The sequence below is a fragment of the Thunnus maccoyii genome, chromosome 12, assembly GCF_910596095.1.
Source record: "Thunnus maccoyii chromosome 12, fThuMac1.1, whole genome shotgun sequence".
NCBI lineage: Eukaryota > Metazoa > Chordata > Actinopteri > Scombriformes > Scombridae > Thunnus > Thunnus maccoyii.
Window position 1 is genome coordinate 30,399,345 of NC_056544.1, and position 15,821 is coordinate 30,415,165.

Here is a 15,821-nt window from a genome sequence, read left to right on the forward strand (position 1 = left end):
AATAAAACATCATGTGACACATGAACTTTAACCCCACAGTGATAGATATTTACAAGTCTTATGATCACTGATTGCAACTATTAGACATTAATAGAACTGGATCCTTTCATTCATATGTATATGTGTGCAAAAAATGAAATCTGATAAATTAACTATAATTTACGCTGTTTTCTGCCATCAGTGATCTCTGATACCTCAAATACTTTACACTGAATGAGAGCTTTAAATCCATCAAAAAATAGGCTCAACCTCAAACATTCAGAAACAATATAATCATTTATAATGAAGATTTTTTATGCATCTTCTTGATCATCTGTGGCACAACTGAACAATTATTGATCATTTTGTGATTAATAACACATATGGTCTAATATTGCAGAAATACATCCAGTAATAAAATATTAACTATCAATCATGAATTATCTGCTATTGTTACAAAATATGCTCAACAATAAAGTATTGATTAACACACAACTTCTGAACTTATAAATCAGACCAAACGAGAAAATGAAAAAAGTGAAAGTGAAGATTTACAAGAAGTCACAGCAGTGAATTAAAGCTTTTTCAGTTCAGGATCAGAAAGTCTTTGTTGTTTTCTTGATTCAAATGTTTTGGAATCTTTGAATCTTTTATTCCAGTTTCCTTTCCGACCCTTCGTCATACATGAGACTCATCTGACCACCTGCTGGCTATAAAAGTGTAAAAGCAATCAGAGTAGCTGCTGATCCAAACCTTCTCTGTGTTCTTCATCACATTTGCTGCCTGTATTTGTGAACTTTGATTATTTTTAACCAGACATGTATTTTGTCTTCCTCTGCTTGTGTATTTGTATATTTCTATTTATGTGCTGTTACTTAAACTGTTTCTGTTTTTGTTACCTGCCTAGGAACTACGGATGTAAATTAGCAGTTTTTGCTAACTCCAGCATGTTTACATCTTGTATTGTACACTGATGTTCATTAATGTGCTCTGTCCGTATCAATTAAACAACTACATAAATAAACTAGAAAATGCAATTTCTGTAGAAATTGCGTGTGATTGCTGAAAGCGAATTTAGATTGCATAACTGGAAGCTGAACACTATTGAAAAATCTAGCGAGATTAAAATCTACAATGGGTGGATTTGAACCTACACCCTCATATTTGTAAGACAGACATGCTATGCACTGAGCTAACATGTCACACAGCAATGCCAGGCCAGATTCTGCTATTTAGTCTGTCAATTGCATGAAATTGACAAAAAAGCAGTTCAGCTCAGCTCAGCACAGCACAGCACAGCACAGCACAGCACTCCTTCATCCTTCAACTCTACTGAGTTCTGCCCTAAGCAGGCCTTGAACTCACAACCTTTGGATCTAGAAGGAGTTCAGGAATGACATGACAGACAAACTATATGGCATAGGAAAAGATGTCTTTAACAAGAATATCAATCCGCATTTTAGGTAATAGTGTTAAGGTGAGCTAGAGTGGAATTGAATTATGGTACAGGATAAAGATGTGAAGCAACTTTGTACATGAGAGCAATATTATGAGGAGCACTGCAGTGAGCAGATATCGAACACACAACCTTGTGTGTCTCTAAGGTATTGTTGATCATGAGAGCAGTGTCCTAAAGAATAGCCACTGGTTCCAACAGTGAGATTATTTATGTATCTTATCTTGTTTTGAGATTATTATGCATGATTCTGTAAAATAGTGATTTAATGATGTTGGATGCACTTATATAAAAGCCACATGTTGTGCGATTGTTTTGGTAGGATTGCAGATGTTGGTGGATTGAAAGCCACACGTGCGGAGCACAGCTTGCTATCCATGAATTTGGTATAAAACAGTTTATTTTTGTTTTACTGTTTTGTATTTGTTCATCAAATGTATAAAGCAAAATGAACGTTGCTTTTTTGTGAACTGAAAAGACTGCTAAATTTGATGCATTAGCGCTGATATGTTACATGGCAGTGCGGTGAATATTTTTGTGCTCTTCTGTTTATAGAGGTGAAACTGCCGTATTTATGCTGTATTTGTGACGTATTTGAGCCACTTTTTTGTGCCGCTTTTGTCACAATTTCAGCGATGTGTTTTCTGTACCGTAAAAAGTACTGAGTTTTGTTTTTGTTTATTTATTTATTTATTTTTGCTAAATGTTTCTTTTGTAAAATTTCACAACTTGGCCTTTGGTGGAAGCCAAGATTTTTCTATAAGTTGATCTCCACAACTGGATAACAAAATAAGGAGAATAGAAACCTTCATATTAGCTTCAGATAAACTTATATATATTATAATTATTAATATTTTTGCACACAAGGAAGACTGTGGATTTTGTGGATTTTGTCCCCCATCACTCACACTGAAAGTGAATTATGAAAAGATCTTCTAATGGTCAGTACGAACAGGAGGAATGATTACAGCAAGAAAAACATATTTCACTGTTCAAAATATGGAGTCAAAGGGGATTTAATGTGACCTTTTGTACACTGAAAAGACCCTTATATGTCAAAGTGAAAATAGATCTCTACAAAGTGATCTAAATGTATTTCAAATATAAAATACATCATCAGCCTTACTAGTAAAATATAAATCTGAAAAGTAAATAGTACCTATAGCTGTGAAATAAACATAGTGGAGTAGAAAGTAAAATATCTCCCTCTGAAATGTAGTGGAGTGGATGTATAAAAAAGCATAAAATGGAAATACTCATGTAAAGTACCTCACAATTGCACTTTATTACATTCCTCCCCAGCTGTAAAGTGCACCTTTTCTAAAAACTCGGATTATTAGGACTCATATAAAACTGTTGACAGCGAATCAACACTTCCTTTCCTGCAGCAGACGGGCCGTGTGGGTTTCTGCTCAGCAGCCTCCACACTGTTCGCTGTGGTTTTTCATTTTATTAACACAATGACGGTTACAACAATCGACTCTGGTTAAAGTATCGTTCCAGGAACTTCAGTATGAATTCAGCGCTCACTGTCTCAGTTTTAATCTGTGTTATTAATGTGTGAGAGAAGCAGCTGAAATCCTAAACTCAGAGCTGAGAAACTGACATCATTAAATAAAGGGAGACGTTCAAACTCCTGCAGTCTGCTCAGGTCCCACAGTCTGTACTGAGTTCACAAATACATTACTCAATAAGTTTAAACAAATAGATAAAAATAAAATAGTTGAATACTAATAGTCCTAATAGATAATACTAATAATACTTTTTGATACTAAGAACCTAACTTAAATCATATTTTTTATATTTTTATTGAATACCAAACACAAACAAGCATATGTGATATGTATTTACAAAACAACATAAACATCAGATGTATGTAAAAAAAACCCTCTCCTGTTCATTTTTAATGAAGAGAGCAAAGACATGTTTCTCATTTAGCAAAAATACAAGTGCACATATACACATATACATATGTTGGTGTGAACAAAGTTCATTTTCCCACATATTCCACCTTAATTACAATAAATGACTCATTAAATAACAAAACCCAAATTAATAACACTATTAATGTTGTATGTAATTACTTGTACTAATTACTAATAATTAATATAGATTATTTAATAATATAGATTTTATAATCAATATTTGTTTTACTTTCTTGTTGCGGTTTGTTTTATTATCAGTTTCTCTTATGAAGTTGTTTTTGTTAATAAAACAAACACATTTTTAAATTGTGGTGTTTCTGAAATCTTTCATCTTCTTCTAAATTGAGGTTTTTGCCTGCAGAGTGTTTAAATTCACATTGTAAGAACATTTTTAACATTCACTTCCTCTCTGCAACGTTTAAAAAAATACATCCTACATTTGTTATCATCAATCAGAGCAGCAGAACACAAACCACACTGAGACAAACAAGTCATCTTTTCTACACTGAATCACTTTTCTATTTCTTTCTGTTGTATAAATCTAAATGAACTTAGTTTTCTTATAATCATATCATATGGAAATGTACCGATCAATTTTGTCTTGATAAAACTGCAAGAGCTAATCAGTATTTTGGTGATTTAGAAAGAAATCAAAAAACACACCCATCATTTTGACAACATTCAGGCTTCAGTGCAGACTAATCAAGCCGCTGTGTGATCATTTTTATAGCAGCTCTTCAAAGCAGCTCTCTGCTGAGTCTTCATGTGTGTAAACAACAGTTTCATCAGCGTAGAGTCGTACATCCACACTGAAACTATATTACAAGATGATACCGAACCTGTTGGCACACCACACCTACTTGCTTGCATTTAATAACTTTATGTTTATGTTTGCTTTTCTTTACTTTGTTGTTTCTGTTTAGTTGTAAGCTTTTCTTTGTATCTTCCTGTACATTTGTTTTTAGCACTGTGTGAAAGTTTACTGAGATCTACTGACGACAAGAGTCAAATTACTTGTAGGTATCAGCAAACTTGGCCAATATAATGGATTCTGTGTCCGATGATTTACATTATTTGAAGCCAAACTGAGATCAATGAAAACATGGATGATTATAGAAGACAGAAACTGTGATGTTTCAGTTTATTGAGAATGTTTCTCTGAATGACTTTGATAAACCTGCCACCCTCTGCATAAAGTATTAAAAAGAAAATACACAAGAAAGAAAAAATATTGTAAGCACTTAAATATCTACCAAGTAGCTAATGATTCAACTTCATTTTACACTATTATACAAGTCATGATTAAAAGTGGAATTAAACTAGAGCATCAAGATATTAATATTCTACAGAATGTATACTTAGTAACTGCAAATATACTGTATATGTTTATATATGTATTTATGTTTTCAGGACAACTGTGTCTTAACACAGTGTGTGTGTTTTCAATGAGAAAATGTAAAACCAAGCACAACACATCATTACTGACATTTCTGAACACTGATCAAAGTGATAAATGAGATGAATTGATGAGATGTGATGGTGAGAAAAGGCGAGCAGAAAACAGTCAGTCAGCATGTGTGCAGTTGGTGGACGGTCCCTTGTTTCTGAGGATCATCAGCAGAGAGAGTCCACAGCAGTACACCAGACTCTTCACTATCAGCACTGTGTACAGCACACAGAGCAGCTTCACCTGGTACTGAGACGGGACAGGTGGAGGAAGAGCAGAAACCTCTGAAACAGGAAAAAAACAAATGTCAGTGCTCTGCTCCTCTGCTCTCTCTGACAGCATCTCCAGATGAAGCTGAATCACTGCTGAACACAGTCACCAAGCCTTCATTACCTTGTTCTGTTTGGGCCTCCACTGTTATCCCCTCATGCTTGACGTAGCAGTGGTATTCATATGTGCTGTTCTCTTGCCGATGGAGCAGCAGGATGGAGGCGGTGCGTCCCGGCTCTCTGAGCTCCAGCTGCTCTCCCTCAGCAGGGGTCAGATCCTCCAGCGGGCCGTTCTTCTTCTGTCTTCTCCAGGAGAACTGGACCAGAGGAGGAGACATGGCTGAGGCCAGACACAGCAGGGAGCTATTCCCCTCCAGGTGGGCTGCTGGGTACACGCTCACCACGGGCTTCACTACCTGCTCATCTGAAGTTTGACAGCAGCAACAAGCAGCACAGACACACATTCACACAGTCAACAGCAGCTTACAGCACTGCACTGCATTCAGTCTGATCCTGGAAACTACATGATCACTAAACTACTCATCAATACACCACAAACATCATCTACTGGACACTGTATCAATAATCATATCAAACTAAAGCATCATGGAAGCTCATCATATGTCATATATAAAGATTAAAACATCATTTACCACTTTATCAATATTTACCACAACATTAGTTACTAATATAATAGAGTTTATAAAGTATAAAATATATCATGACATAACAGCGTCATATAAAATACATTTGCTGATGATTATAGTATTTTATATCAAATATATTTACCACCATATACTTTAATTAGTAAGAATCAATCAATTATTATAACTTAAGAGCTTTGTCTTTTACATAAAAGCCAATTACCACAATATGTTTGGATATTTCAAATATAATATAATATAATATAATATAATATAATATAATATAATATAATATAATATGATGACATTTGTCTCAGTAAAATTTAAATTATACTTTTGTTACTCAGTTAAAATATATTATATTTATTTTACATTTTTAAATGATTATAATGTTTTATATGAAGTTCATTTACCAGCATATACTTTACTCTAATCAGACACACAAAACATCAATACTTTTAACAACTTTTTAAAGAGTTTTAGCTTTTATATAAAACACAATTACCACAACATGTTCAGATATGTAAATAAAATATAATATAATAATATATATTCTTCTAAATTACAACATGTAAATTATCTGATTCATTATATTTTCTACCAAACACTTTTTAAAATATTTTTAACATTATATATTTGACATCATGTTGATTTCATATAACAATTTGATTTATATTAGATGTGAATTATGATATGCAATTATACATTTTATCTATAAATTATATTTAGCTTAATCACACATTTAAAATGAGTTTGCCTTCATGCATTAATTTATCTTCCACTAAAAGACATATTTATCATCATAAACACACAATTATCATGAGATACATTTTACCATTTACAAATATATACTGTATATTTAACACACAATATATTTATCACAATTTGCTTCTAAAATGACATTTAGGAACATTTATTAAATGATGTTTCACATCATATATCATCTTGTTTTTAATAAACAGGAGCTGCTGCTGAATCAGTGAGATTATTAAATACTGTTTATTTGTAACATTACTGATATCAGACTTTTTGGCTGTAAACAAACTTTGATGTGATGCATAAATAAAGAAGAACTTGTGGTGTGCAGTGAGATTTGAAGCTCTTTTCAGGAGTTATTGATTAGTTTTATGGAAGAATGGCTGCATCAAGAATTCTCTACTAAATATGAAAAAAACTAACATGTAAAGCCTGAAGCAGCAGAAACTAAAACTAAAAACACATTTTCAACTTGTTCAATAAAATAACTGAAGGAAAATGAAAGTTTAGTCTTACCTGTTACATACAGTTTAGTTCCAGAGCCAAAGATGTCGTAGTCCTTGTTTGCTGCCACAGTGAATGAGACTGTGACAAAAACCTGTCTGCTGTTGAATGTGTCAGCTGAGGTGAACGAATCCAAATTATGAACCAGTATCATATTTCATCTCCATGATGTGTTTCTCTAATGTTCATATCAACATGACTGTCTCTTCTTTTATTTGATTTTAGCCACATTAGCAGTGTGACTATATGGATGCTAATGTCAGTCGGTTGGTCGGTCCACCACTTAAGTGCAGATCCATTGGATCTGATTGTGGATCAAAGGACGGATGGATTGTTCATTAAATGTTGTGCAGATGTTCACGGTCCCCAGAGGATTCAATTATTTATTTGACTTGATTGATTCTAACTTTGAATCTAGCGCCACCAGCAGGTTGACATGTTTGGTCCAGACTGAAATATCTTTTCATCTGTTGGATGGATTGTCATGCAATTTAGTAGAAATATTCATGTTCCCCTCAGGATGAATTATAATAACTTTGATCCTCTGACTTTTCCTCTAGCGCCACCATCAGGTCAACATTTAAACTCAACTAAGAACTCATTTAAAATCATACTGACATTTGTAGTGATGCAAATTACTTAAAGCTGGTATAATCAATATTTTTATAATAACCATGATGTGTCAGTGTGTAATGTGTTGGTCGTGGCTTGTAGTGATGAACCTACAGAGAATTATCAGTGACTGTGCAGCTCCTCTCAGCTTTACGGAGCTTTATAATGAGTTTCAGCTCATTGTTTATCTGTCCGGCTGCAACTTTACTGTTTTGGTTCACTCTCAGCGCTCTCATAGTGTCATTTTGGGCCGCAGCAGGCAGCTGTTTTCAGAGAAAAAGCTGTAAAAAGCCACTGTACACTACCTGCTCAGCACCAAACAGCAAACAGACACAGTTAGCTGTAGACTAGCTGGTGAACATAGTGGAGCATTTAGCAGCTAAAGAGCCAGATATTTCCCTCAGGAGTTGGTAGAGAGTAAAAACAGAGCTAAAAGAGAGTGAATATTGGACTTACATTCATCAGGTGGACAGAAACACGACTCCAAATGAATGATAATGTTGCTCCGTAACTGCTGGATGTGGAAATAAGCAAGTGTAAGCAAGTTCAACATATCAACTTAAAAGCTTATGATGTGTCAGTGTTGGTCACGACTTGTTTCTGATGAAAAGTAGTGGACAAAACATCAGTAAATGCAGGTGTAAAATCCTTCACTACAACTTAACATTACAACAGTATGTTGTGTGGTTCACTCCGGATGATTAGATAAGAATGATGGACTAAAATAAAATATTATTGTTGTTGATCAAAGTTCAAAAGTTGTAAAGTTAAAATTTGAGGAGATTTGTTGAGTATTATGAACTAAACCAAGTTAGGATGACATTAGTACCTGTGCTGCCATGCAGGTACATTTTCATAGGAGCTGTAGCTTTTGTTTGCTTGTCAATCAATTGCTGTTTAACATTTTGAATCACATAAAGGATTAAATTTCTAATAGTAAATGCTGTAGTGGAGCCATTTGTCTTAGAATATGGACAGTAAACATCAGAACCTGTGGTTAAGGTTTAGTTAGGTTTAGGTAAAGATCATGGTTTGGGTTAAAATGACTTCCTTTTTAAGATGTGGGGAGCTGCATCGTCATGGTTACAATAATAAACACGTGGTTAAAGTTAGGAAATGATGGTGGTCGTGTTAAAAGAAACAAACAGTGTCTGCTGTCGTTTCTCTTCTCAGCTGCTCACAGAGCAAAATCCATTTACATTTACCACATTTCTGTTGAGGGGAAATTGTCAAAAATCCAAGAATTGTGTTGAATCTTTTACTAAAGTGAAATTATCTGTTGAAATCTGCTTAAAGATGAGACGTGAAGAATGCTGCCTGAAGAATTTTATTGTGAAAGAGCCACAGGAAGTGTTTTCATTAACAGCAGATTATTAAGTGAAGGAGGAATGAACTTTATTCCAGCAGCAGGTCAAAGAAGACCATTTTTATCTTCATCTCAAACTTTCAACTCTGTCAAACATCCTTTTCTATTTATTATTTTCTCAATTTTTGTTATTAAATCAAAAATTAATAAAGTTTCACTTTTGATCTCTCCATTATCTTTTATCTGTGTTATATTGTTGTTTTTTTGTTTGTTTGTCTTCATCTTGTTGTATCATTGTGCTTCTGTGTTGCTCCTTTGTTCTCACTGTGTGGAACAACAGGAAACCTGCTGAAATAGCTGATAAATAATATCAATGAAATATAATGTTTAAATCAAAATCCTGACACCAACAGACAAACATTTAGTCCTCAGCTCAGTTTGTTTGTGACTCTGGCTGAGATGGAGGTGAAATATGTGAACCTGGGCTGTGGTTTACTGCTCTCTTCCTGTCACAAACACTGTTTGACATCTGTTCATCTGGAGGTTTTTGTACAGGCTGCAGGGATCATCTCTCACTGTGGGTATCAACTGTCACACAGCCACAGTAGTAGGTGGCTGAATGTGAGAGTTTAACTGTCTGGATCAACAACTCACTGCTGTTCTGTTTATTTACAGCTGAGAAATCATCTTTCTGAGAATGATTGTACCTTCTATCTATGTTACCATTCGTCATGTCAATATCAAGAATAAATGTGAATGTTTCTGTGTCTTTCTTCTGTAACCAGAATACAAATGGGTATCTACTGTCACACTGGTCAGTTCCTCCACAGCTGAAGGAGACTTTTTCACCAGCTCTCCTGGTCAATGTTAAATCATCCTGAATCAGCTCTGCTGCCATGGCAACCAGCGCTGTAGAGAAACAGACACACAGATGAAGGTCGGCATGACGGTGTTTGTTAAAGGTTGAGTTTGTTGGCTCCTGATTGGCTGGAAACACTCACCTGAACACAGACAGCACAGAGCAGCAGCTGGGAGGAAAAGCATTTTGTGCAGTGGTGTTTCCTCTGGTGAACCTGGGGAGAAGTGGCGCTCTGATGCAGCTGAGGCCAAACAAGGATGAGCTGTGAGATCAGACGAGGGCCACGTGGTTTCTAACAGCTCCTCAAACCTCCCATCAGCCCCTGCAGCGGACAGATAAGGCTGCTGCTGCTGTCTCACAGTAGACCTTTTCATAGTAGTAACCTTAGAATCCCCCTCAACTTAAAAATATGTTATTCTTCTCGTGCCTTCAGTTGGATGTTTGAGTTTGTTTTGACAGTTTCTCTCTATCGCCTTAAATCTCAGTTTAACACGTGTACCTACGAGCAGGATTTATATCATCACAACTAGTTTGAAGTCAATCATGGTCCAATATGCAACTTACACAAGGTTGATTTTAAACCTTGAAGCCTCCAGTACATAAACACTGAAAATGACTTCATAGTGAAGGAGGAGACATCTGATGTTCAGCAGGAAAACTTAAGAAATGAACAATATTTACAGATTCAGAAATTCTGGATTTGTAGGCATGACAACGAACCCAAACATTCAGCCAGAGTCATAAAGAACTATCTTCAGCAACAAGAAGAACAAGGAGTCCTGCAACAGATGGTTTGGCCCCACAGAGTCAACTATTAAGACTCACAGGCAATTTAGAGTTAGTTTATTTTTAGTGAACTTTGGACTGTGTGGGGAAAAGGAACATTGCAGGGAGATTATGAAAACTCCACACAAAAGAACCTTGATCGGCCAGTGGGTCTGACGCCAGAAGCTTCTTTCTGTGAGGTGACAGTGCTAACCACTGCACAAAACCATACCATCTGCATTTTGATTCCAGCTATCATGCCCCTCTCTCTGCCCTGTTTCCTGTCTCTCTGCACTTTCAACTGTCAAATAAAGGAAAGAAATGCCCAAAAAAGAAGGTGTAAAAAGAATAAAAAGGTCTATTATTTATTTATTTATTGTCGCTTTTTGTACAAAGTGAAACTTTTTGGTGCAGATTTTTTTATATATATTTATAGTTTTTTTAATTTACAGTTTGAATCTTGTGTACATTTTGTTTTTGTTGCAATCTGAATCTTTGAACTGAAGTTCATTTTAACTTTGTTTGAAACAAAACAGCTTTTGTACATTTATAATAGTAATAGTATTTTAAATGTATTGTTTAATTAACTATTTTGGAGTTGCTTTTATCAAAATCAAAATAAGAACCAGGTTTAATGCCAAGCAGGTTTGTACATACAAGGAATTTACCTCAGTGTTGTGGTGCCTAACAGTCAAAAATATACACAGAATTAAGTAATCCTGAATAACATAAAAAAAGAAAGAAATTTACAGTATAAAATATGTCAAATATATTCTAAGTAAGAAGAGCTGCTACAGGTTTAAATTTTACATTGAAGAGAATGAAATGAAATGTACAAAATATTGACCAGAATGTGAAAATGTTCAGTGTAAACAGTATATGCAGTATGTAATTAATAATACTAAAACTAATAATAATGATACAATTTGTCTTTATATTTTGAATCAGTTGAACTAATTTGATCTAACATGGCATGTTACATTAACACAAAGAGCAGCATATTTGCTTAATTAGATCTTTCTGAAAAATTATTCTCAAATCTACTTTAAATGGAATAATACACGAAACCAAACCAGACAAAAGCCAGACTGTTCCTTTAAGAAGCTTCATAATCAGTTGGGATACATTTAATGCTATTCTAAAAAATGTTTGTTCTGCTGCCAAGCTTTTAAATCATCTAAACAGTTCCCATGTTTCTCTGAACTGACTCTAACTTTAACTAACTCTGAACAGTTCGATCTTTCCCAATGAAAGGCCCTTAAAGTCCTGATAATATCCTAATATCTTGTCATAGAAGATTGACAAGAAGTTGCAAACTTATCACCAAACAACAGCGTCTATTTACAGTCTTAAATAGGCATAACAACAATAAATGAAGCGTACATTATGGCTGTGTGATGGATTTAACTGGGACAGGAACTGAACTGTGTTGTGGCCGAGTAGTTACTGTACCTCATGGTGACTTCTGAAATTAAAAATCAAACAGAAAGACCGCCACCCTGTGGTCATTCAGAGGAAACACAAAGGGATCCAGACCATGCTATCCATGGTCACCATGGCAACATGATGCTTTTCCTCTAATTCTGCTGTCAAAACAGCAGTGACATCTAGTGGATAAAACAACATAATACTGATCTTGAAAGAAAGAATGAAGCACTGTAAAAGCCCTTTGAAATGATTTAAGACACTTTACTCTTAATTAAATTGGTGGTAGCTCAGGTTTTTTTTCTCTGATATTATATACTAGTATAAAAATTCTAAAACAATCAGTAGGAATGCAAAGTTCTTGTAAAGTTATGCAATGTATAGCCTATTTTTTTTTTCTTTTTAATATTACATAATTATTTATTTTTGCATATCTGACTTAAAGAACAGGTTCATAATTTTTGAATTGTGTCCTAAAACATCAGTCAGGTGTCCATATGAGCAGTGAAAGAGGTTTTCCTCGCTGTAATCATTCCACCTGTTCATACTGGATATTAAAAGATCTTTCAAATGTGTTTTCAATGTAAGTGATGGAGGCCAAAATCCATAGTGTGTCCACACAGTCATTTAAAGGTTGATATGAAGCTTATATGAGGCTTCAGTACTCTGAGTCAGTCATATCAAGTGGATATCTGACACATTTACAGTCTGCAAATGTTTGTTTCCTTGGACAGTGTTTCCCTGTTGAGCTGCGGTGGAAGTATAGTGACAAAAAGAGGGAATTTGGCACTAAAAAGACAGTGTAACCAGGTGGTAAAATAATGATATTCACGGAAATAACATCCATGCTGAAGAACTTCTCCATTGTTGCTCTCTAGCTGGGGATGCTAACGTTGGACAGCAGGGTGTGAGTTTATCGTTTGGTGCAGCGGTATGCCTGCTGAGTGGACAGGGAACGCTGGGAAAAATACAGGAAGTACAACATAACGCACTACTTTCTGCTGAGAATAGCCACTGGTTCCAACAGTGAGACTATTTATCAAGTATCTTATCTTGTTTTGAGGTTGTTATGCATGATTCTGTAAAATAGTGATTTAATGATGTTGGATGCACTTATATAAAAGCCACATTGTTTTGGTAGGATTGCAGATGTTGGTGGATTGAAAGCCACACGTGCGGAGCACAGCTTGCTATCCGTGAATTTGGTATAAAACAGTTTATTTCTGTTTCACTGTTTTGTATTTGTTCATCAAATGTATAAAGCAAAATGAACGTTGCTTTTTTGTGAACTGAAAAGACTGCTAAATTTGATGCATTAGCGCTGATATGTTACATGGCAGTGCGGTGAATGTTTTTGTGCTCTTCTGTTTATAGAGGTGCCACTGCCGTATTTATGCTGTATTTGTGACGTATTTGAACCACTTTTTTGTGCCGCTTTTGTCACAATGTCAGTGATGTGTTTTCTGTACCGGAAAAAGTACTGAGTTTTGTTTTTGTTTATTTATTTATTTATTTTTGCTAAATGTTTCTTTTGTAAAATTTCACAACCTGGCCTTTGGTGGAAGCCAAGATTTTTCTATAAGTTGCTCTCCACAACTGGATAACAAAACAAGGAGAATAAAAAGCTTCGTATTAGCTTCAGATAAACTTATATATATTATAATTATTAATATTTTTGCACACAAGGAAGACTGTGGATTTTGTGGATTTTGTCCCCCATCACTCACACTGAAAGTGCATTATGAAAAGATCTTCTAATGGTCAGTACGAACAGGAGGAATGATTACAGCAAGAAAAACATATTTCACTGTTCAAAACATGGAGTCAAAGGGGATTTAATGTGACCTTCTGTACACTGAAAAGACCCTTATATATCAAAGTGAAAATAGATCTCTACAAAGTGATCTAAATGTATTTCAAATATAAAATACATCATCAGCCTTACTAGTAAAATATAAATCTGAAAAGTAAATAGTACCTATAGCTGTGAAATAAACATAGTGGAGTAGAAAGTAAAATATCTCCCGCTGAAATGTAGTGGAGTGGATGTATAAAAAAGTATAAAATGGAAATACTCATGTTAAGTACCTCACAATTGCACTTTATTACATTCCTCCCCAGCTGTAAAGTGCACCTTTTCTAAAAACTCGGGTTATTAGGACTCATATAAAACTGTTGACAGCGAATCAACACTTCCTTTCCTGCAGCAGACGGGCTGTGTGGTTTTCTGCTCAGCAGCCTCCACACTGTTCACTGTGGTTTTTCATTTTATTAACACAATGACGGTTACAACCATCGACTCTGGTTAAAGTATCGTTCCAGGAACTTCAGTATGAATTCAGCGCTCGCTGTCTCAGTTTTAATCTGTGTTATTAAAGAGAGCAAAGAAATGTTTCTCATTTAGCAAAAATACAAGTGCACATATACACATATACGTATGTTGGTGTGAACAAAGTTCATTTTCTCACATATTCCACCTTAATTACAATAAATGACTCATTAAATAACAAAACCCAAATTAATAATACTATTAATGTTGTACGTAATTACTTGTACTAATTACTAATAATTAATATAGATTATTTAATAATATAGATTTTATACTTAATATTTGTTTTACTTTCTTGTTGCTGTTTGTTTGATTATCAGTTTCTCTTATGATGTTGTTTTTATTCATAAAAAAAACACATTTTTAAATTGTGGTGTTTCCTAAATCTTTCATCTTCTTCTAAATTGAGGTTTTTGCCTGCAGAGTGTTTAAATTCACACTGTAAGAATATTTTTAACATTCACTTCCTCTCTGCAACGTTAAAAAAAATACATCCTACATTTGTTATCATCAATCAGAGCAGCAGAACACAAACCACACTGAGACAAACAAGTCATCTTTTCTACATTGAATCACATTTCTGTTTATTTCTGTTGTATAAATCTAAATGAACTTAGTTTTCTTATAATCATATTATGTTGAAATGTACCAATCAATTTTGTCTTGATAAAACTGCAAGAGCTGATCAGTATTTTGGTGTTTTAGAAAGAAATCAAAAAACACACCCATCATTTTGACAACATTCAGGCTTCAGTGCAGACTAATGAAGCCGCTGTGTGATCATTTTTATAGCAGCTGTAGCTTCAAAGCAGCTCTCTGCTGATTCTTCATGTGTGTAAACAACAGTTTCATCAGCGTAGAGTTGTACATCCACACTGAAACTATATTACAAGATGATATTGAACCTGTTGGCACACCACACCTACTTGCTTGTATTTAATAACTTTTTGTTTATGTTTGCTTCTCTTTACTGTGTTGTTTCTGTTCAGCTGTAAGCTTTTCTTTGTATCTTCCTGTATATTTGTTTTTAGCACTATGTGAAAGTTTACTTAGATCTACTGATGACAAGAGTCAACTTACTTATAGGTATCAACAAACTTGGCCAATATAGTGGATTCTGTGTCCGATGATTTACATTATTTGAAGCCAAACTGAGATCAATGAAAACATGGACGATTATAAAAGACAGAAACTGTGATGTTTCAGTTTATTGAGAATGTTACTCTGAATGACTTTGACAAACCTGCCACCCTCTGCATAAAGTATTAAAAAGAAAATACACAAGAAAGAAAAAATATTGTAAGCACTTAAATATCTACCAGGTAGCTAATGATTCAACTTCATTTTACACTATTACACAAGTCACGATTAAAAGTGGAATTAAACTAGAGCATCAAGATATTAATATTCTACGGAATGTATACTTAGTAACTGCAAAGATACTGTATATGTTTATATATGTATTTATGTTTTCAGGACAACTGTGTCTTAACACAGTGTGTGTGTTTTCAATGAGAAAATGTAAAACCAAGCACAACACATCAT

At 34.6% G+C, this 15,821-nt stretch overlaps 1 protein-coding gene across 1 annotated transcript; it reads right to left on the bottom strand.

The window, feature by feature from the left end:
• Positions 1-4,836: 4,836 nt before the first annotated feature.
• LOC121908081 lies at positions 4,837-11,994 on the bottom strand. Its single transcript, XM_042427777.1, has 6 exons — positions 11,943-11,994; positions 9,900-10,079; positions 9,488-9,807; positions 6,993-7,035; positions 5,201-5,500; positions 4,837-5,091 (listed from the first exon to the last, which is right to left on the bottom strand). The coding sequence occupies exons 1-6, from the start codon at positions 11,977-11,979 to the stop codon at positions 4,925-4,927; spliced, it is 1,047 nt and encodes a 348-aa protein (XP_042283711.1). The 5' UTR covers positions 11,980-11,994; the 3' UTR covers positions 4,837-4,924.
• Between the last annotated feature and the right edge of the window lie 3,827 nt (positions 11,995-15,821).